Source organism: Erythrolamprus reginae, chromosome 4, assembly GCF_031021105.1.
Source record: "Erythrolamprus reginae isolate rEryReg1 chromosome 4, rEryReg1.hap1, whole genome shotgun sequence".
In the NCBI taxonomy this organism is placed as follows: domain Eukaryota; kingdom Metazoa; phylum Chordata; class Lepidosauria; order Squamata; family Dipsadidae; genus Erythrolamprus; species Erythrolamprus reginae.
In genome coordinates, this window is record NC_091953.1 from 102,764,322 (window position 1) to 102,785,553 (window position 21,232).

General features: G+C 38.6%; 1 protein-coding gene across 1 annotated transcript in view; it reads left to right on the forward strand.

Annotated features, from left to right (window-relative positions):
* The first annotated feature begins 278 nt into the window (after positions 1–278).
* Positions 279–21,232, forward strand: part of SH3RF3 (SH3 domain containing ring finger 3) — a 306,125-nt gene continuing 285,171 nt past the window's right edge. Inside the window, exon 1 of the mRNA XM_070751126.1 lies at positions 279–1,172. Coding sequence (XP_070607227.1) covers positions 492–1,172 — 681 coding nt within the window. The 5' untranslated portion in view covers positions 279–491. The remainder of the gene's footprint in view (positions 1,173–21,232) is intronic.

A 21,232-nucleotide genomic window follows, 5' to 3' on the forward strand; every position in this document is an offset into this window, starting at 1 on the left:
AAGGAAACGGCCGCTCGCTCTCCACAGCGCCCGCCATCCGGCCTTTTGACTCCGGCGCTGCCCTCGCTTCGGAGACTGAGGCGGCGAGGAAGCGCCGCGTTTTTTTTTGAAGAGACCCCGCCGCGCTTGGCTGACAGCCCGAAGCGAAGGGAGCAGGTGCCGCTGACCTTCGCGGGAGGGCGGGCGGGCAGCGTCCCCCTCGCTCTGCCCGGCGGGGGTCGCTTAGAGGCGAAGGGGCGTCCCCGCAAGGTCTCCCTCAGAGGAGGCGAGGGGGAAGGCGCGCGGCGCGGCTGCCAGAGCCCCCGCCCACCCCGGGGAGCCATTCGCCCGCCTGCCGGTGAGGAAAAGCGGGCAGAGGAAGGAGAGTCGCGCTCCCCAATCCCCGCCCTCCGCCTGGGCGGCTGGCGCTGACAGGCCCTGGGCGGGCTGGGCCCGGCTGCCATGTGCTGGGGCTGCCGCCGCCTCTCCCGCGGCCTCCCTCGCTGGTCTAAATGCTCCTAGGGGCGTCCTGGCTGTGCTCCTCCAAGGCGGCCGCCGCAGAGAAGCGAGCGGCGGAGGAGAGGCGGAGGCGGCGGGCGGCTTCGGCGGGAGGAGGCGGCGGCGGCGGGAGCAACGGCGAGGGACCGCCGCCCGCCGCCGGAGGGGCCATGGACGAGTCGTCGCTGCTGGACTTGTTGGAGTGCTCCGTGTGCCTGGAGCGGCTGGACACGACGGCCAAGGTGCTCCCGTGCCAGCACACCTTCTGCCGCCGCTGCCTGGAGAGCATCGTCAGCTCCCGCCACGAGCTCCGCTGCCCCGAGTGCCGCATCCTGGTGGGCTGCGGCGTCGACGAGCTGCCCGCCAACATCCTCCTCGTCCGCCTGCTGGACGGCATTCGGCAGAGACCCCGCGCGGGCGCCGGGAGCGGCTGTTGCGGGGGAGGCAACTGCGGGCCCGGCAGCCCCAAGTCCCCGGGCAACGCCGGCCTTTCGGGCGGCGACGGCGGAGAAAACCCGACCGCCGCTGGAGCGGGAGGTGGAGGGAACGGCGCGGTCCCCCCGGTGAACCCTGGCTGTCAGCCCGCCGCTGTGGCCACCACGTCCAGCGGCTCCCCGAGTGTAGCCGCTGCAGCGGCTTCAGCCGCCGCCAGTCTGCGGGAACTCGCTGCCGCCAGCCGGAGCGCCTTGCTTAAGGTAAGTTAGAAGCCAAGTCTTTCTTTCTTTCTTTCTTTCTTTCTTTCTTTCTTTCTTTCTTTCTTTCTTTCTTTCTTTCTTTCTTTCTTTCTTTCTTTCTCTCTCTCTCTCTCTTTCTCTCTTTCTCTTTCTCTCTTTCTCTCTCTCCTTTCCTTCCTTCCTTCCTTCCTCACTTTCTCTCTCTCTTTCTCTCTCTCTTTTGCCCTCCCATTCTCCTTCCTTCCTCTTTCTCTCTCTCTCTCTTTCTTTCTGTTTCTCTTTCTTTCTTTCTTCCTTTCTTTCTGTTTTTCTCTTTCTCTCTCCTTCCCATTCACCACCCTCCTTCCTTCTTTCCTTCCTTTCTCTTTCTCTCTTGCTCTTTTTCTCTCTCTCTTTCTCTCTTTCACCCTTCCACTCTCCTTCCCTCATTCCTTTCTCTCTCTCTCTCTTTCTTTCTTTCTTTCTCTCTTTCTTCCTTTCTCCCATCCTCCTTCCTTCCTTCCGTGACCCTCCCCTTTTCTAATGCTCTTTGCTGTTTGCAAACTCTGCACCATAGAAACACCTTTGTGCACTCCAGTATCTAGGAGGGTGACTGTGTGTTATTAGGCTGGCTCCAAGCAACTTTGCTGGCTCTCTGAGTTGAACTTTGAGGATTAGATATGGCAGGGCATGTGGAAATCCCAAGGGTGATAGATGTCCTGCAAAGACTGCTGTCCATTAAAAGCATGTTGTGAGAACAGTGCTGTTATTTACTTTTTGAAATTCCTCACCAAGAGGCAAAAGTGGAGCCAGAGATTGGGACTCCTCTTTCTTTCCATGGCTTTCTCTTCCGTTTGAGGGCTTCCACTAAGCTCTGTGAATGTCCTACCATTTTCCTTGAAAACAGCTCAAATTATGATTATTCAGAATTGTATAAGAGGTGGTATCAGCCAAAAATCATTTTCTCCGAATTGAAGCATAGAGGATTCACCTTGGCATCAGTGACAATATAGTGATGGCTCTTTAATTTGTCTCAAACAGTATTTAGCCACAGATACTTGTTTATGTGATATGTAAGCCATCCTTTGCTTTCTAAAACAAATACACATTGACCCTCAACTGCTAGTGATGTAGTGGAGTGTTTATTAATTGTTTGCTTTTTTAAATTCTTACTGTTTCTAAGCCCTCTTTCCTCTACTCATGCTTTGGTCCAAGGAGGATTCTGTTCGGTGCAAGTGATCTTAGAAAATCCCCATTCTTGTTATACTGTTTGAAGCTATTCTTTATGTTTCTGTTACAGTACCATGGCTGATCAAATCCTGAAGTAATAGTTTTTATATTTAGAGCATTTTTCATAATGACATGTCATTTGTTGTTTCATATGAACCCTTCAGAACGCAAGCATTGTTTAAAATTATTGATAAGGGTTTGATCTGGGCAACATTTCATTTTTTGAAGAAACAGTGATTGTAAATGAATTCATTTTTTTTACATAAAAATCATAATGCTTTAAATAATAGTGAGTGTGTTGAATAGTATACAGTACTGGGGTATGTGATTGAACAGCTACATGGTACAGATGCTGTAGTCAAACAGATGCTACACAAATACAAGTTCCCTGGTACCTCTTGTAGGGAATAGTTAGCAAGTGATTGGAAACTCATTTCTCTTCTTCAGACTCCAGAGAGCACCTACCAGTCAGGATAGATAACATTGTGCTGAATGTAAAAAATACGGTCTGGTGAAAAGTCGCTTTCGCATGTTCTTGTGAAGCAATAGCATTATTTAATCATCACATACTAAAACCAGTTTTTCCATGTGTCAGGTGGATTGTCTTCACATCTCGTTTTGTGAGACTCTAGAACATAGAATAGAATGGAATAGAATTCTTTATTGGCCAAATGTGACTGGTCAATGACCACAATCAAGAGATATTGCTAGACCTATAGCAAAAATCAGCATTATCGGTACAAGAATGAGTGGTTTCTTGTGCATACTGGTGTATATCAAGTGACAAGAGTTGTGAGCCGCCCCGAGTCTTCGGAGAGGGGCGGCATACAAATCTAATAAATAAATAAATTAAAATAAATAAATAAGAGTTGGTAAAAGCCTCTTTTTTTTTGCAGTTACAGGCTTGCCTCACTTTTAAAATAATATATTCACTGTCACAAATGTACGGTTTCATGTTTGCTCCTTTTTTCAGGATATTAAGTTCATGAATGGGTTCATGAATGTAAATGTTTCATTGAAATTATTTGTTTAGCCATCTAAATCATTTCACAGCATTGCCTTTTAAATCAGCACAACATTTTCAATCCTTAAAATGTTTCACACAGCTAAAGAACTTTGAAGTACAGTACAGTAATGCTAAATATATAACTATACAAGGAGATAAAATTCTTAGAATTGTTACTATTAGTTATTTCACATGTCCTCCTCAAAATTAAATGGAGCTCATTGTATGTATTAAGCAACATAGAATACAAAGAACAGATATTTTACCAAATTATAATATGTATTTATTTTATGTACTCTATAATTTTCTAGGAATAAATACTAATTGGTTATGGAAAAGAAAATTTCAGCCTAACCCTTTACCTACTTCCATAAGGAAAACTATGAATGGTAGAAGTAGCATGCTTATGCTTACTAAGTACAAAATTATTATCATGTTGAATGGCATTTTTGCTAAAGAAAATTAAGAAGCATTTTTTTTTTCAATTTGATGGCAGCCATCCTTTGCATATTTGCAAGGAATTTAGTTCATAGTGGTTTTGTAAAACATAGCTGATGGATTCTTCTTTGAATTCCTACCAACCCAAACTGCCTTTATGAGGACGTAGAATAGCCTTACTGTATTGGACTAAGGAATAAGGCATATTGGGAGGTGAAATTATCTACAAAGGGAAGTAGAATGTCAGCCATTAGAAGATTTTTTTTTGTCTAAGATCCAATATGCATTTGTTATGGATTCTTAAATTGGCAATAAATCTCAGAATGGCAAATTATACCAGATGATCTGATTTCATTGTGCCTATAGCTCTGTGTATCTCTTAAGAAATACCGTATGCAGTTCTCTCAAAGCAAACTTATTGAATTAAGTAATTAAAATTTCCCTAGGGAAAATTCATCAGCCATCCATGTTATGACCATAAAGCACTGGAAGGCTAACTAGTTTAACCACTATAGGTTACTGTATATTACTCCACTTAAAAATGTCTGTCTAGGTTCTTACAGCTGACAGTGACCAAAGAGGTTTTGCTGCTGTTCTTTTTGTTAAGAAAATCCTGTTTCTCACTTCTGAATAGAATAGAATAAAATTTTATTGGCCAAGTATGATTGGACACAAAAGGAATTTATCTTGGTGTATATGCTCTCAGTCAGGGATGGGTTCCTCCCAGTTTGGACTGGTTTGCCCGAACCAGTAGTGACCTGCTGGTGACGCCACCGAATTGGATCTGTCGGTGTGTGTGTGTGTTTGTGGTGCCCTCCCTCCACTCCTTTTGGCTCCCAGGGGGCTGTAGGGAGGCTTGCTAGGCCCCAAATGGGGTGTGGGGGATCTTCAAGAGAGAAAGAAAGAAACCCTCACTCACTAAATGGTTGCTAAACTACCTTCTCAGACTAAGCAAATCAATTAAGTGGACCTCTAAGAATGCCAGATGATCAATGGGCATGTTCTCAGTTTCAAAACATCTGGCTTTTCTTCCTGCTATCAAAGATTTTCTGGGGTTCTTCATATGAAGGGAGAAAGGAAGGGCTTGATTGTAACAGCATTTCTGGTCTGATTATACAGCACTTTATCGCCTTTTCTATAGGCTTCCTCTTTGGAACGACGTAGTTGCTTAAGTTTAGCTGTGAACCAAGATTGGTTGTTGCTGTAAATTTGCAAGTTCCTGGTCAGTGCACATAGATCTTCACAGAAGCTGACATATGATGTTGCAGTATCAGTGAATTCATCCAGGTCTGCAGAGGTATCTTCAAAAATATTCCAATCAGTGCAGCCAAAGCAAGCCTGTAGCTTTCAACTTTGCCTCTTCAGACCAAGCCTTCACTGGTTTAATTGTTAGTTTTGTGGTTTTAAGTCTTTGCCTGTAAGCAGGTACAAGGTGAAGCATGTAATGATCAGAGTGTCCCACAGCTGCTCATGGTAAAAAACAATAAATATCTTTTAGTGTTGTGTAGAAATGGTCTAAAATATTATTGTCTCTAGTGAGACAATTGACATGCTGAAAATATTTGGTAGCTCTTTCCTTAAGTTTGCCTTGTTTAAATCTCCCAAAATAATGGCCAGTATTTGGCTTAAGCCTCCATACTCAGATCAACTAGAGTTCTTAACGTCTTGTTTACACAGGCTTGGAGATGAATATACACACAATTAGTAGAAATGAAGTAAACCCTTGAGAAGAATAAAAGGGTTTGCAGTTGATACGTAAGGACTCCAAGTTTTCATCACAGAATTTTTGTATTAAAGTTATGTCCTGAGACCAGCTGTTGTTGATATATATACATTAGCCACCTCCCTTTTTTCTTCCTGATAATTCTATAATCCTGTCTGCTCTAAGTATCTGAAATCCTGGTATATGCATGCTATTGTCATCTATTTCTTCATTTAGCCAGGATTCCATAAAGCATAGGGCAGATGCATTGTGAAAATGAGTATTTTATCTATCTTGTTAGCAAGTGAACATAAATTGGTAAGAAAGATTGAAGAGAGCAAGATTTTTTAAATTCTCTTATTCCTTTTTTTAATCCACTATACATTTAAAAAATTTAAAATGTACAGTTGATAAAATATATCTGTCTGAACCTTCTCTTTCCTTTACTAGGGTGCTTATGTTTCTATTGCTGATTTTGTGTGTTTAAATAAAATCCCAAATCCTATTCTATTTTGTGACTTAATAAATTTTATTTTTAATAAATAAATAAAAGAAATTAATAAATTTGCATCTGCAAATGAAATTAATTTTTGATCTATGCTAGTAATTACTTAGCTTTACCTGACTACTTATTCAATGGTCAACATTTAAAAAATGAAGTCCAATATATTTAGCATTCATTTGATATCATATGTTTAAAGGAAAACAGCAACAAGCTCTGGATTTTTATTTGCATTTTAATGCTTCATTTTTATAAGGTGATAACTGGAAAAACAGGATGTGTTTAGAAATATATGCAGTATTCATTAACCTTGTGTTATTCAGGAATATTGTTCTGTGTAGTTTCATTTTTGTGTGTTTAATAAGATCCCGACCTCTGTTTAGGTAAAAAAGCACATATTGTTTTTCCCCCCAGTGGAGGAGGGAAATAATTTACCAATAATTGAATGCAAGAAAAAATATAGTATAATTACTATGATATAGAATATTTTGATATAGAATACTTTCACACTCAATGTATTTATTTACGCTATATAGTGCCAAACTCTCAAAAGGTTCCCAGAAAATTACAATATAACTAATAAAAGAAAATTATACATTAAACTTTGAAACAACTTTGTGTTTACAGCTTTGGAACAGTGGTTTGCACCTGCTTGTTATTGTTGCTGTGATTAAAATATGGGGGAGGAGATTAAAACTATTTTATTTTTGTCTCTAATTTGAAGCTAAACTTCTACAAATATTGACCCATTCAACTGAATGTAATTACATACTAGATCAGCCTCCTGCTTTATAAACTTCCATTCTTTTTTTTCACAAAAGCAGGAAGACTATTAAACAGTCTCAGATTGTGATGAATAAAGCTTAAAGCATTATGGGTTATAAAGGCAGCTATTAAAAGCATATGACAAGAACACTAATTATTTGGGGGCTTACCAGATCCAGGCAAGACATAAACTGCACAATTGCTAAGATGGCAGAAAAGAGTTTTCTGTATCTTTTTGCTACTTTATTGGGATAACCTGGATTTATGCAATGTAAAACTAGCATACTTCCAATCTGTTCCTTCCAACATGCTTATATCTAGGGAAAAATGCTAAGTGCATGTTCTTAAAGATTCTCAATATGTAAAGATACTAATCTCTTATGATTGTGGGAGATACTGAAATAGTGTCCAAAAATAATAGCTATACTGTATTTGCAACCCACAGGATATCATTTAAATTTTTACATTTTTATCTAAAATGCAAACTTAATTCTGAGATTTTCAGTGCTTCTGTTGACTGTCTTCCCAACTGGCTATATTAGACAAATATAATTCAAGAATAGCTCAGGTCTACAAGTTAAATGAATGTGATAGAGTCAATTAAATCTTGTGATACTTATTTCCAGTTTGCAGACATAATACAGTAAGTCTAAATGGGGATTAAATCTTTTGTTTCAGTAAATAATAATATAGAGATTTTACAATAATGTATTATTCCTATATGGGCTATAAATTAATTTTGTTTTTGTTTAAATGGAAGTATGACAGATAGAACCTAATGATTAAATAAGATAAGATAACCTTTTAAAGATAATGTTAAAACACTTAAAAAATAGCAAATGTAGAAACCAAAAAGAAAAAATAAGATAAAAACATAAGATTACTGTAAATAAAAAATAATGACTTTCCCACTTTAAATATAATAAATTTTATTTCTCTTTTCTACTTTTCTAACATTGCATCTCTTAAAATATGAGAAATGATCTCCCATAACTTATCTCTTACCTATGAACAAATCTTTAAAGCCTCATCATTCAGTTCTGATAATCAAATGTTCATTAACGGTAGATAACAATGTAAATTTTTAACTTTAATTCAAATAAACCAATTTTATTTTCCTTCCTTTTGCTTTTAATACTTTTAATCTTTACAGCAATCCATTCAAATAGTCTAGAACCTGATTTCTTTTCATTTTTTCTTTTATTTGTTTCCTTGTTCCTTCAGCCAAAATCTTTTAAAACTTTTAACAGGTCTCTTTTAAAAAAAAAATGTAAAAAAAAATTCAAGTGATTCTTCTGGTTTGTTACTTGTGTGAATCTTTCGATTATTAATAGAAACATAGAAGATTGATGGCAGAAAAAGACCTCATGGTCCATCTAGTCTGCCCTTATACTATTTCCTGTATTTTATCTTAGGATGAATATATGTTTATCCCAGGCATGTTTAAATTCAGTTACTGTGGATTTACCAACCACGTCTGCTGGAAGTTTGTTCCAAGGATCTACTACTCTTTCAGTAAAATAGTATTTTCTCATGTTGCTTCTGATCTTCCCCCCAACTAACCTCAGATTGTGTCCCCTTGTTCTTGTGTTCATTTTCCTATTAAAAACACTTCCCTCCTGAACCCTATTTAACCCTTTAACATATTGAAATGTTTCAATCATGTCCCCCCTTTTCCTTCTGTCCTCCAGACTATACAGGTTGAGTTCATTAAGTCTTTCCTGATACGTTTTATGCTTAAGACCTTCCACCATTCTTGTAGACCGTCTTTGGACTCGTTCAATATGTCAGTTTTATTTGTATAGTCAGTGTAACATCCCCCCCCCCCCACATACCTCTTGTAGTTTGACATTTGAAAATTCACATTAAAAGTCAATCTCCATTTTTCCTGCTAGAACTTATTCCTCTCCTGTAAGATCTTATATATATATTTATGGTGGACATTCTTAAAATTAATTATAGAATCCATTGTTCACACTGTCCAAATGTTAAAGTATTTTGCTCTATTCACTATTAGAAAGTTGCATTTAAATGATCTTCTTTAATTATAATATTTAGCTTTTTCTTTCTTTTTAAATAATTTTTATTGGGTTTTTTTAAAAAAAACAAACACATAGAAGACATTAATAAAATCATTCAAATAACTGTTCATTTACTCTACCCCCGGATGTCCCTTTAGTTTTTTCTATTTCCCTTGTAGTGTCCAATCTTCAGTCTCATACTGTCATATTTTATTTTAAGAATTCAAAGCTACAATATTTCCTCATGGGAAGGATTGTTATAATTATTTTCAAAATCTTATTTCAAATCCATCAGGACTCTTAGTCTTTCTATAACTTTCCAAAATCAACACTCTAATCATCTTTTTGTTTTTTCCAAGTCCCTAAATACACACTAAAAACCTCTTTCACTAAGGATTGAAGGAAACCCACTCAATGAATGCCATAAAACTTGTCGCTCTGGGGGTTCTTAATATTTGAAAAGCAATTAAAAAGTAATTCCAGAAATGATTAAGAAATGAGGTTCAGTCAAACTTTGTTTTCATGTAGGCTACATGAGCTTAGTTTAAATCCGTCAACTCCCAACTGCTCAATTTACAAGTCAACTGCAAATACTTTGGTTCCTACTGTCCTAGGAGCAGTTTGGTTCCTAAGAGCAACTGTCTGGAGATGCCCTATGGGTGATCTCACAAACTCTCCTTTCTCCAGAGAAATTCCACTTACCATATTTGGATCCAACAGCTGGTTATCAATCTCCATTGTAACATCATCCCCACTCCTTCAGCAATATTTTAGGTGAGTCTTGGAACCATTTTTCCATCACATTTTCCTTTCTTCTTGCAACTGAGGAAGACTTTTGTATTTATTTCTTTATATTTGGAGTGAAGCCGTATTTTGTGCTATGAAAATTTATGGTTTTGCAAATGATCTGCAATTCTGCCATTTGCCTAGAGTTCATTAATATTTGTCATCATGCTGTAGGATCTGGTTATGGTATGGAGCCTTCTGAATGGCTACATTCATTTTCTGCTGATTACATTTTATGGTTTCAGTTTGCATTTAATATAGTTATTCTTTTATTGTTATCTATATTTTGTGTGGCAGTTGTTTTAATTGTGAGTCTTCCAGAGTCATAAAAGTGAGATGGGTGACTATAATTTGAATTGCTGAATTAATTAATCCTTGGAATTTTTAATTTACTTTAGTTTTTAAACTCTTGATATTCACAGATAAAATTATATATTCTTGTCATGCTTCCTGGATCACATTTTTTTAACTACATATATGATGCACATAAATATATTTTGAACATTTAATATGGCACCCCAAAAATGCACTGCATATTGTTATAATTTATGATTGCCTTTAGCAATAAAGTGCAGTTGACAGTGTCATTTTTCTGTTTTGTTAGAAATATGACAAGGCTTCCTGTAGGAACTGGATAGGTCAATGACTTTATGAAGAAGTCAAAGTGCTTAAGATGTTTGGAATTATATAAAAAGATAAAAAATTACAAGCCGGGGTTTCTGAAAAAACTCATTATATAAAAAGATTGATTGATTGATTACTATTATAGATTGCCAATGTATCAGCACCAAAATGAGGATAAATCAGTATAAAGAGCATGGATTATAAATAAAGTAAAATATTTTTTTTAAGTGTTTGAAATTTTCTATACAGATAGCTTCCCAAATTTGACTGCTTTGGTTTTTTTTAATCCTATATCTATCATTTAAAGTGTTGCATTTCAACAACTCAAATATAATTTCATCTTTTAATGTTGTATGAAAAATTCTTGCTTGTTCCCTTAATCAGAAATGTATAAGTCTTATTTCCAAATATTAGGAATATAGCCAAATACAACCTATGTATCTTTGAGAGATAGTGATTAATCCAGAGTTTTATTATTTATTATTATTATTTATTACTTAGATTTGTATGCCGCCCCTCTCCGAAGACTCAGTTGAATTTACCCCAAATACAACAATAATAGGACAAGATCAAAGCAAATAATATAGGATGAAGGTAAAAAACCAGTTAAAAACTATGTCAGGAAACACATTTGTGGGCTTTTGTCTTATAGGATATCTTGCTCTCCAAGACGGAGTGTAGTTCATATTTTCAAAACCTTCTGTAGTCCTGTCAAAAGATTGCTTTTCTGGTAGTCCTTTGGAAATTAGCTAATCTTAGTTGGATACATACCAGAAATTGAAAGCGAGGGATAAAAGTTTAGCTTTGGTTACACATTTAATATTATTACAAAAGAGCTGGATTCTTATTGCTATTTTATAGTGTGCCACTTAGTGTCTCTTTGGATTACAGTGGTATAAAAATCGTAAATACACAAATAACAGGGGTGATAGAAGTTAACTCTTACTGACCTTTTTCTAAAATATCAAATATGTAGAAGTATGTTTCTGTGGTATGAATCACATGATAAGATCAGAAGGTTAATTTCACATATGTAGCCTTCCTTTGGTTTTTCAGGGCATGAAATTGATGTCTGTTGTTCCAATTCTACAAATAAATAATATCATTTTCCTATAACTGGTCTAGGAACCAACAGTAATTCGTCTAATACCTCTAACTACTATAAATTTCAGAAGCACAATAGATTCTGGACCAAATCAATCCAATGTAAGGTACTTGAATAAACTATCAAGTAGCATCCGAGGATAAATAAATTCATTACTATTTTACTATACTCTCATCTTTATTTGGAAGAAAATATAACTTCCACATATTTTACAAAAATGGTTGGATGAAGAGATTTACTGAATATAGGTCAGAACTAGTCCACATTCCTGACTGTATTGTGTTGTGGTTCAGCCTGAGGCTGCTCAGGGACCGGCTGTGTCTCTGCTGGCTCCATGCCCGGAGGAGGATGACAGCGAAGTCGGACGGGGGAGAGGAAAGTCAGGAATGGGACGAAGGAGAACGGATGAGAGCCCCGGGAGGGGGGGGCTCTCCCCAGCCAGTAGCTTGGAGTCATTAGGTGATGAAGCACAAGCCGTCATTGACATGCGACAGAGACGTTCAGATCAAAGAAAGGAGCAATTAAAGAAGTATTATCAGCACTGAATTAGGAACAGCTGGGCTTGGGTGTGGTCCTCCTTAGCAGGGTTTAAAAGGCAGGCAAGCCCTTGAAGCCATGTGGAGTGTTATCAGTTGGAGTTACGGTGTCCTGCTTTGTTCTCGACGTCTCTGTTCCTGGCTTGTGGCCCAGCAGTTTGGAAGACCCGTGGGAGGTGTAGGTCTGCTATCTACAGCCTCGTCTTGGCAGCAAGAATCCTGTATTGCTGTATGAACTTTTGCCTGCATGGATCTATTTGAAGATACAGCGTTTTCCTGTTTGTAAGGACATTTTCTGTTACCTGTGTTTTTCTTGACTTTTATAAACTGCCTTTGCCTTTTACCGGTGTGTCTGGCTTCTCTTTTTGGGTTGGTCTTGGCTTCCGGAGTGACCCAGACAGAACATATTGTATCTAGCTCATTGTCATTCTCAGAAAGTTTAAGATGTGTGGACTTCCTATTCCCAGAATTCCCTAGCCAACATGGAGTCCACACATCTTCAAGTTTCTGAGGTTAAGAAATACTGAGCTAACTGAAATCAGTTCTCCCTAATGTGGCATCACACTAGGTCTCAACAAAGCATGTCAATCTAGGATCAAATGTGACATGAAAAAATTATTTTAAATTTGGTAAAATTGGGTGACACTAGCTTGCCAAATATGTATTTCATTTCACAGAAGTCCATTTATGTCTGAGTTATTGCATTGGTGAATAGATAGATCTCATTAATGAATAACACATAAACATTCTGGGATAAACATTATGTTACATTTGCTAAGAAGAGAATGCTAAGTATGAATATCAAGATGGAGATGAAGTGGCATAGCAAACCATTTAAAGTAGTTTTCTGGATTAATACTATAGCAAAACGAATTCATACTATGAATGATTTAGTCATTTATGATTGTATCGGAGGAATGCAATTTTGTACAAACCTATTGTCTTGTGAATTTCCCATAAGATTTACAAGAGATTATTTACATTTGTTTTCCTATTATGACTACTTTCAGGTCCTTATCATTTAATTGGGAAGAATAAGGAAGAATTGTCTGCCATTCAAGTCAAGATAACATATGCCCTCTACACTATTTTTTGAGAAAATATTTGCTTTATTCAGAACCATTGGGAACATAGTTTTTCTCTTTTCTGGTTTAAAAAGAATGAATTTATTTAAAAGGGGAAAGTCTGCAAACAATATTTATCGACATATTGAACTCAAAAGCTCTGTATGTATGTAACTGTTTAACCATGGACAAAGTATGTAACTGTTTAACCATGGACTCATCATCACATTTCCTAATTGCGGCATAAACATATCTTTGTAACCATTTTTTATTTCACGATCTCATGGCTTTGCCTTATCTTAACCCCAGACCACATTTTAGGCAGCTTAGTCATCTTGGTTGTTCCATTTTTTAAAATATTATTTTCTGTTTTCTAACACAGTTTTTGCTTCACGAGTAACGTTAAACCAGGCAAGAGTAAGATCTATGTTCCTCCTTTTATGCTGTTGTGGGCACACCATGTCTCTGAAACACAAGATCGAATGCTTTCTTTAAAATGACTAAAGAATCAACTCCACTCCTCTACTCGCAACAGAATACCTTATGCATCGAGACTTGAAATCCTGGGCTTAGTAAGCTTAGAACTACATCGCCTTAGGCATGAACTAAGCATAGCTCATAAACTACTTCAGCTTCAACCACAACAATACATGGGCACACAACAGATACAAACTCAAAGTGGACTGCCCCAAACTTGACTGTAGAAAATGTGACTTTAGTAACAGGATAGTTAATGCCTGGAACTTACTACCTGACTCTGTAGTTTCATCACCAAACCCCCAAAACTTTACCCTTAGACTGTCCACTGTTGACCTCACCTGATTACTAAGAGGTCAGTAAGGGACGTGCATAAACGCACCAGTGTGCCTACTGTCCCTGTCCAATTGTTCCCTATCCAGAATATCTTCGGGACCGCCTTCTGCCGCACGAATCCCAGCAACCGATTAGGTCCCACAGTGTTGACCTTCTCTGGGTTCCGTCGACTAAACAATGCTGTCTGGCGGGACCCAGGGGAAGAGCCTTCTCTGTGGCGGCCCCAGCTCTCTGGAATCAACTCCTCCCAGAGATTAGGACTGCCCCCACTCTCCTTTCCTTTCGAAAGCTCCTAAAATCCCACCTATGTCACCAGGCATGGGGAAAGTGATACACCCCTTAGCTACTATGGTTTTTTATGTATGGTTCGTTAGGCTGTGTGATTGTTTTTTATAAGAAGGCTTTAAAATTGCTTTTAACATTAGATTTGTACATTGTGTTTTGCTATTGTGCGCCGCTCCGAGTCCTTAGAGAGGGGCGGCATACAAATCTAATAAATAATAATAAACAAGCAAGCAAGCAAAAAAAACATTGCTCTGATCCTGTTGACAACATTATACTTCTAGGTAGTGAGTAATTTATATCCAGACTTTCCAGTTTTCCTCAGCAACTTGGTCATTTTATTTATTTGTTTATTTGTTTATTTTTTATTTATTTATTTGTTTGTTTGTTTGGATTTACATACCACCCCTCTCTGAGGACACAGAGTGGCTTGCAACATATAAAAACAACAGAATACAATAGTTAAATCCAATTGATTAAAACTAAACAAACAATCTAAAATCCCCAGTTATGCTAAAAAATCAGTCATACCTATTCAAACAACAATCATACAAACATTCGTTGGCCAGGAGGCTGAGATCTTATCACCCCAAGCCTGGCGGCATAAATGAGTCTTAAGAACATTGTGAAAGGAGAAGAAGGGTGGGGGCGGTGCGACTCTCCAGGGGAGCTGATTCCACATGGCCGGGGCCTCCACAGAGAAGGCTCTTCCCCTGGGCACCACCAAATGACATTGTCTAGTTGACGGGAGAAGGCCGATTCTGTGGGACCTAACCGGTCGCTGAGACTCATACATTATAACATTATTTTAACAATATGCCTCTATAAATTGAGGAAATAAATTAGGAGGTCCCAGATTATTTTGAAAAAGGCTACCAGAAGGCTAGCTGTGATACAACAATGGCAGATGTTACCCTAATTGTACTACTCCAAGGTAGGTGTTTATTATGGCTATAACTGATGTTCTTTTGGCTTCAATCCTTATTATCCTCTAGCAGTGCTTTAGGCATCTTCACTTGTCTCATTTCTCTCAACTTCTCTGTAAATCACAGGGAATTTCAAAATCCACCGAAGAAGAGAGTTTGTATGGGCCTGATCAGATCCAAGTTCCCCATTGCATTCTCATTCCAGGAAACAACCTGGGCATCGGTCAGGCCAATCAATGGACAGCTAGCTCTCTCTGGAATAGGTTCCAGAAATCACCCTGGGATTAAATAGGCCTCTGCAGAAAAGGTCTGTTAATTGGGTGGAGCACTGGGACTTGAAGGTGACAATAGAGTAAGGTGCTAATCTTTTATCTTTTCTCACATATCACCTTTGTAATGGAGTCCATTAACCTTCCAGCTGATTGTCATCTTAGAAACATAGAAACATAGAAGACTGATGGCAGAAAAAGACCTCATGTTCCATCTAGTCTGCCCTTATACTATTACCTGTATTTTATCTTACAATGTATATATGTTTATCCCAGGCATGTTTAAATTCAGTTACTGTGGATTTACCAGCCACGTCTGCTGGAAGTTTGTTCCAAGGACCTTCGCTTTCTTTTTAGCCTTCCCAACCTTACAGACTTTTCAAGAGTGTCAGGCCTTCACAAGACACCTTGGAATGCATTCAAGAGATTTATTCAGGGGTCCGCCATTGCCATTGTTTCAGCAGAAAAATCGACTTATAGATTTTAGTCTTGCACAGCTGTAAAAGACTCATTTTTGTCTTATGCTAGACCCTTCACAGATGAATTATATTGAGTATTTTTTTTAGCAATTAAGGTTAAATTGGCACTGCTACTTTCAGAACAATTTGAATATTCTTTCAACTCATTAATCAGAACTACTGAAAGTCAGGAGAGAAAGCTGTAAAACTATTGCATCACTGATTGAAAGAATAAAAAATAACATATTTATAGCTGGAAACCATGATAATAGCCACCCCGAGTCTACGAAGAGGGACCACATACAAATCAAATCAATCAATCAATCAATCAATCAATAATAAATAAATGTTAGTTAAATAGTGATAAACTAATTGATTCCATTTAAAATTTTTATTTTCAGTTATATAATTGAAGACATCTGTAACTGTCAGCCCTTTGAGGTAGATCAGACTAAGAAACCAATGCCATTTAAGTGAATACATTTTTTATTGTATAATAACAGAATCTTGCAAGTCCGTATACGTTTTTGCTTTCCTGTCCTTTATTTGTATGTAAACAAGGCATTTACATGTTACATTCTTGCCTCAGACTCACATCCCTTTTATCAAAGCAATTTTCTTTGTCCTCTACATCAAATAACAAGCAAATTATTAATTTGAGGGAAGTATTCAAATAGTAGAGATCTATAGCAGGTGTCAAACTCATGACATATCACAACATTTCCCTCCTTTATCGAGCTGGGGTGGGCATAGCCTACATGTGAATTATCTGGCCTGCAGGCTGCCAGTTTGATACCCCATATATATATAGATGGATGGATGTATATGTATATGTATAAAGGTATAATCGCATAATGTGTTTCTGTAGAGTCACATGAATATACCCAAATATAGGAGGGAACATACTGCTTCCTTCTTTCCCCTAACTGAGCTGATAAAAGGAGGAGAACTTGTGGCTTAGAGGGTAACAAGGCAGGCAGCCCAAGTTCGAATACTAGGAGGGTATGGCTAGCTAGCGAGAGCTAAATAGCTTCAAATAGATCTATACTAGGCTCCCGTTATTTCTTTACCTGTTCTTTGTAAATTCCAATGTTTACTTATTTACTTATTTAATTATTGGATTTACCGGTATATACTGCCCCTCTCTGAGGACACACATACACGTATATGCATATGTACACTGCTCAAAAAAATAAAGGGAACACTTAAACAACACAATATAATGCCAAGTAAATCAAACTTCTGTGAAATCAAACTGTCCACTTAGGAAGCAACACTGATTGACAATCAATTTCACATGCTGTTGTGTACATTCAACTTGTACAGAACATAGTATTCAATGAGAATATTTCATTCATTAAGATCTAGGATGTGTTATTTGAGTGTTCCCTTTATTTTTTTGAGCAGTGTGTGTGTGTATGTATTGTATGTATGTATGTATGTATGTATGTATGTATGTATGTTTGTATGTATGTATGTTTTCGTAGATTTTCATGGGTTTAGGTATGTAAGTCTAGGCATATTTAGGTCTTTCCCTGTATAAAGCTGATATGCCTAGACTTACACACACACACACACACACACACACACACAAAAACAAAGATATATCGCGATTAAAAAAAAATTAATTAAAAAAACCACCACTTCCGCGTTTGGCTTCGGGAGTCAGCTGGGAAGCGGTGCGGCTGTTTTAAAAGGTCGCAGCCGGCCTGGGGGGCTTCCCAGCACCCCCCCGAACCCCCAACCCGGGTTCGGGGGGTGCTGGGAAGCCCCCCAGGCCGGCTGCGACCTTTTAAAACAGCCGTGCCGCTTCCCAGTTGAGTCCTGAAGCCAAACGCGGAAGTTCGCCTTTGGCGTTTGGCTTCAGGACTCAGCTGGGAAGCGGCGTGGCTGTTTTAAAAGGTCGCAGCCGGCCTGGGGGGCTTCCCAGCACCCCCCCAAGACCCAACCTGGGTCTTCCCGGCCGCCCACGCAAAGGGGAAACCCAGGCTCCTCGCTGATGCCCGCCGCTCGCCCGCCCGCCAGCAAGAGGGGGAAGACCCAGGGAAGGTTCCTTCGGCCGCCCAGCAGCTGATCTGCTCGGTAGCGCAGCAGCAGCGAGGAGCCGAATCGGGGTTTCCCCTTTGCATGGGTGGCGGGGAACGCAAACTCCACCATCTACGCATGCGTGGCCATAGAAAAAAAGGGCGCGCATGCGCAGATGGTGTTTTTACTTCCGCAACCCTACATCGCAAAAAATCGATTATCGCGAGGGGTCTTGGAACGGAACCCTCGCGATAATAGAGGGATCACTGTATACACACATACATACATACATACATACATACATACTTACTTACTTACTTACTTACTTACTTACTTACTTACTTATACTTACCCGTCTATCATGTATATATCTATAATGGATGCAAGAAACTAGGATTTATAATTTATATGCACTCTATAAAATACCTCGTTTATATATACTCCTTGAAATCTATAACAGAATATTGAAAAATATGCCTAACGGTACAGATAATACTTTCAGTAGATATAACCTGATGATTATTAAAACTTCCACTGAGTCTCTGAGGCAGGATGAATGTAATTAAAATGAATAGTACATTGAGGCTAATGTATATTTTAAGAGGGATTCTAACATTAATCCCTAATAGATACTTTACAAAGGTAGACAAACTTATGAAACAATTTATCGTGAGCCCAAACTCCTGAAATATCTGTGATTAAATTGAAATTGCCTTATCCTGAAGAGAGCTTTAATCTGCCAGGTTTTCAATTTGGACTTTTAATTTAATAATTTTACTTTTTTTGGCATGTGAACTGTTTTTGATTATTACCTCTTTGAGCCTATTTGAAGAGTAAACCTGTACATTTTATAAAGCAAGGATAGTAAATAAAGATTTTCATTTCAATCCTTGAAAGCTGCTAGACAATATTTGCTCATTAATAGGTAAGGGGTTAGAATTTAATCCATAAACCACAAGAAATTGACATTATAGTAATTTTAAAGCCTTAAAACCGTCTGCTGCACAGGTTTAAAAATACCAGGAACCATCTTAAACAACCAAAGAAAGTGTCTAGTCCATTGTTTTTTCCCAATTTCCCCCCCAGCCATGTTAGGTATACTACTCTCTGCAGACCTAGGGGCGCATTATAAAAACATTCCTCTAAATCAGCACGTATGGCAGTGATGACGAACCTTTTAGGAGCGAGTGCCCAAAGTATATGCGCACACACAAACTGCAAGGTTATTATTAAAGTTATTATTTGATCTTGTGCATTCATAACTCTCTTTTGGTTTTAAATTGTAATATAAATACAATTTTGAAAAGCAATATATTTTAAGATTTAATGCAAGATTAAATTATATTTCCAATATATTGAATGGGTCATTGTATAAAAAGCTTTTTATACAATGACCCATTCAATATATTAGGAATATATTGAATATATTAGGAATATATTGAATACTGAGAAGAATTTTACATCAATGAAAATAAACTTATTTTGCAATTTTAAGCAATGACTTCAGAATTGAAATCATTATTTGTTTTAGAAAAATATTTGTAAGCAGTGTGTTTCTCTATGATCTCACTGTGATGCAAATTTAAGGGTCATTTTATTATTTATTATATTTATATGCCACCCAACATCCAAAAACACTGAACAGTTGCAAGTAAAAACATTAGGAGCAATAAAAATATAACTAATACATCAAAATATGGGTAGGTGCTAACAGGCTCAAACTCAATCCCGGCAAGATGGAGTGGCTGTGGTTGCTGCCTCCCAAGGACACTTCCATCTGTCTGTCCATCACCTGGGGGGGGGACTTCTGACCCCCTCAGAGAGGGTTCACAACTTGGGCATCCTCCTCAATCCGTAGCTGACTTTGTACCATCATCTTTCAGCTGGGGCCTTTGCCCAGGTTCGCCTTTGCCCAGGTTCGCCCTGATGCACCAGTTGCGGCCCTATTTGGACAGGGAGTCTCTATTCACAGTCACTCATGCCCATATCACCTCGAGTTTCGACTACTGCAATGCTCTCTGCATGGGGCTACCTTTGAAGAGCATTCGGAAACTGCAAATTGTGCAGAATGCAGCCACGTGAGCAGTCATGGGCTTGCCCAGACATGTACATATCTTTCCAACACTCCACGGACTGCATTGGCTGACATTGGTTTCTGGATGCAATTCAAAGTGTTGGTTAAAAAGCCCTACATGGGATCGGGACAGAATACCTATGGGACCACCTTCTGCTGGACGAATCCCAGCGACCCACAGAGTTGGCCTTCTCCAGGCCCTGTCAACTAGACCAGTGTTTCGCTAGCTGGGGAATTCTGGGAGTTGAATTCCAGATACCTTCAAGTTGCCAAGGTTGGGAAACACTGAACTAGACAATGTCGGTTGATGGATCCTAGGAGAAGAGCCTTCTCTGTGGGGGGCCCGGCCCTTTGGAATCAACTCCCACCACAGAGATTCATACTGCCCCAACCCTCCTTGCCTTCCACAAGAGTCTTAAGACTCATATGTGCTGTCAGGCTTGAGGCATTAAATTCTTGCCCCCCAGTCAATGAATGTGCTGAGAGAAAGTTGATTGAATGGGAATGACTGCTTTTTATTGCTTGGGATTTTTAGATTATATATTTAATAAATAGTATCTAAGATGTTATATATTGTTTTATTACATGTTGTAAGCTGCCCTGAGTCTTCGGAGAAGGGGGGCATAAAAGTCCAATAAATAAATAAATAAAATGAAGAATAAGGATTGCAAGTATCACAAAAAAACCTGTATAGGAACAAAAGAAACAAACTCACACAAGCCAAAGGACGCTTCACTCACCCTCGACAAAGGCTTGGGCAAAGAGCCAGGTCTACAAGGTCCTTTGAAACACCAGCAGGGATTGAAGTAATTCCGTATTGACAGAAATGAGTATTACGTGGCTTTTTTCCTGTTATTTTTAGTTCATTTAACCACTGTAATAAATGCAATTATTTGTACTGTATAATCACTACTCTTTTTTTGCTAGTGTTATGGTTGTTTGCATTTCACAATATAATAATAAAAAAAGAAAAACCATGAAAGCTTTGTTGTACGCATCATGTGCAAGTTCTCCCCTTTTGTGTAGATATGCAGCATCATAATACAAAAGGGGTAGAACTTGAATTGTTATGGCACAATGTTAACTCATTAGTGAGCCACCTTTTGGACACATTTGCCCTCTTCCACCAGCCATGACAATTGTCATTCTGACATTTGCTGCTGGAAATGGTGGTGGCGCAGTAGTTAGAATGCAGTATTGCAGGCTAATTCTGCCGACTGCCAGCAATTTGATTCCCACTAGCTCAAGTTTGAATCAGATTTCCACCCTTCCATAGTCAGTAAAATTTGGACTCAGATTGTTGGGGGCAATATGCTGACTCTGTAAACTGCTCAGAGGTTTAAAGCACTATAAAGTTGTTCTGCTGGGCTCTATGGTATGAATCTCCCGAAAATTCAAGGGTACAAATTTCAGACACACACACACACACACACTTGAAAGTTCAAAAACAATGTTCTTTATCACAAAATTCAAAAG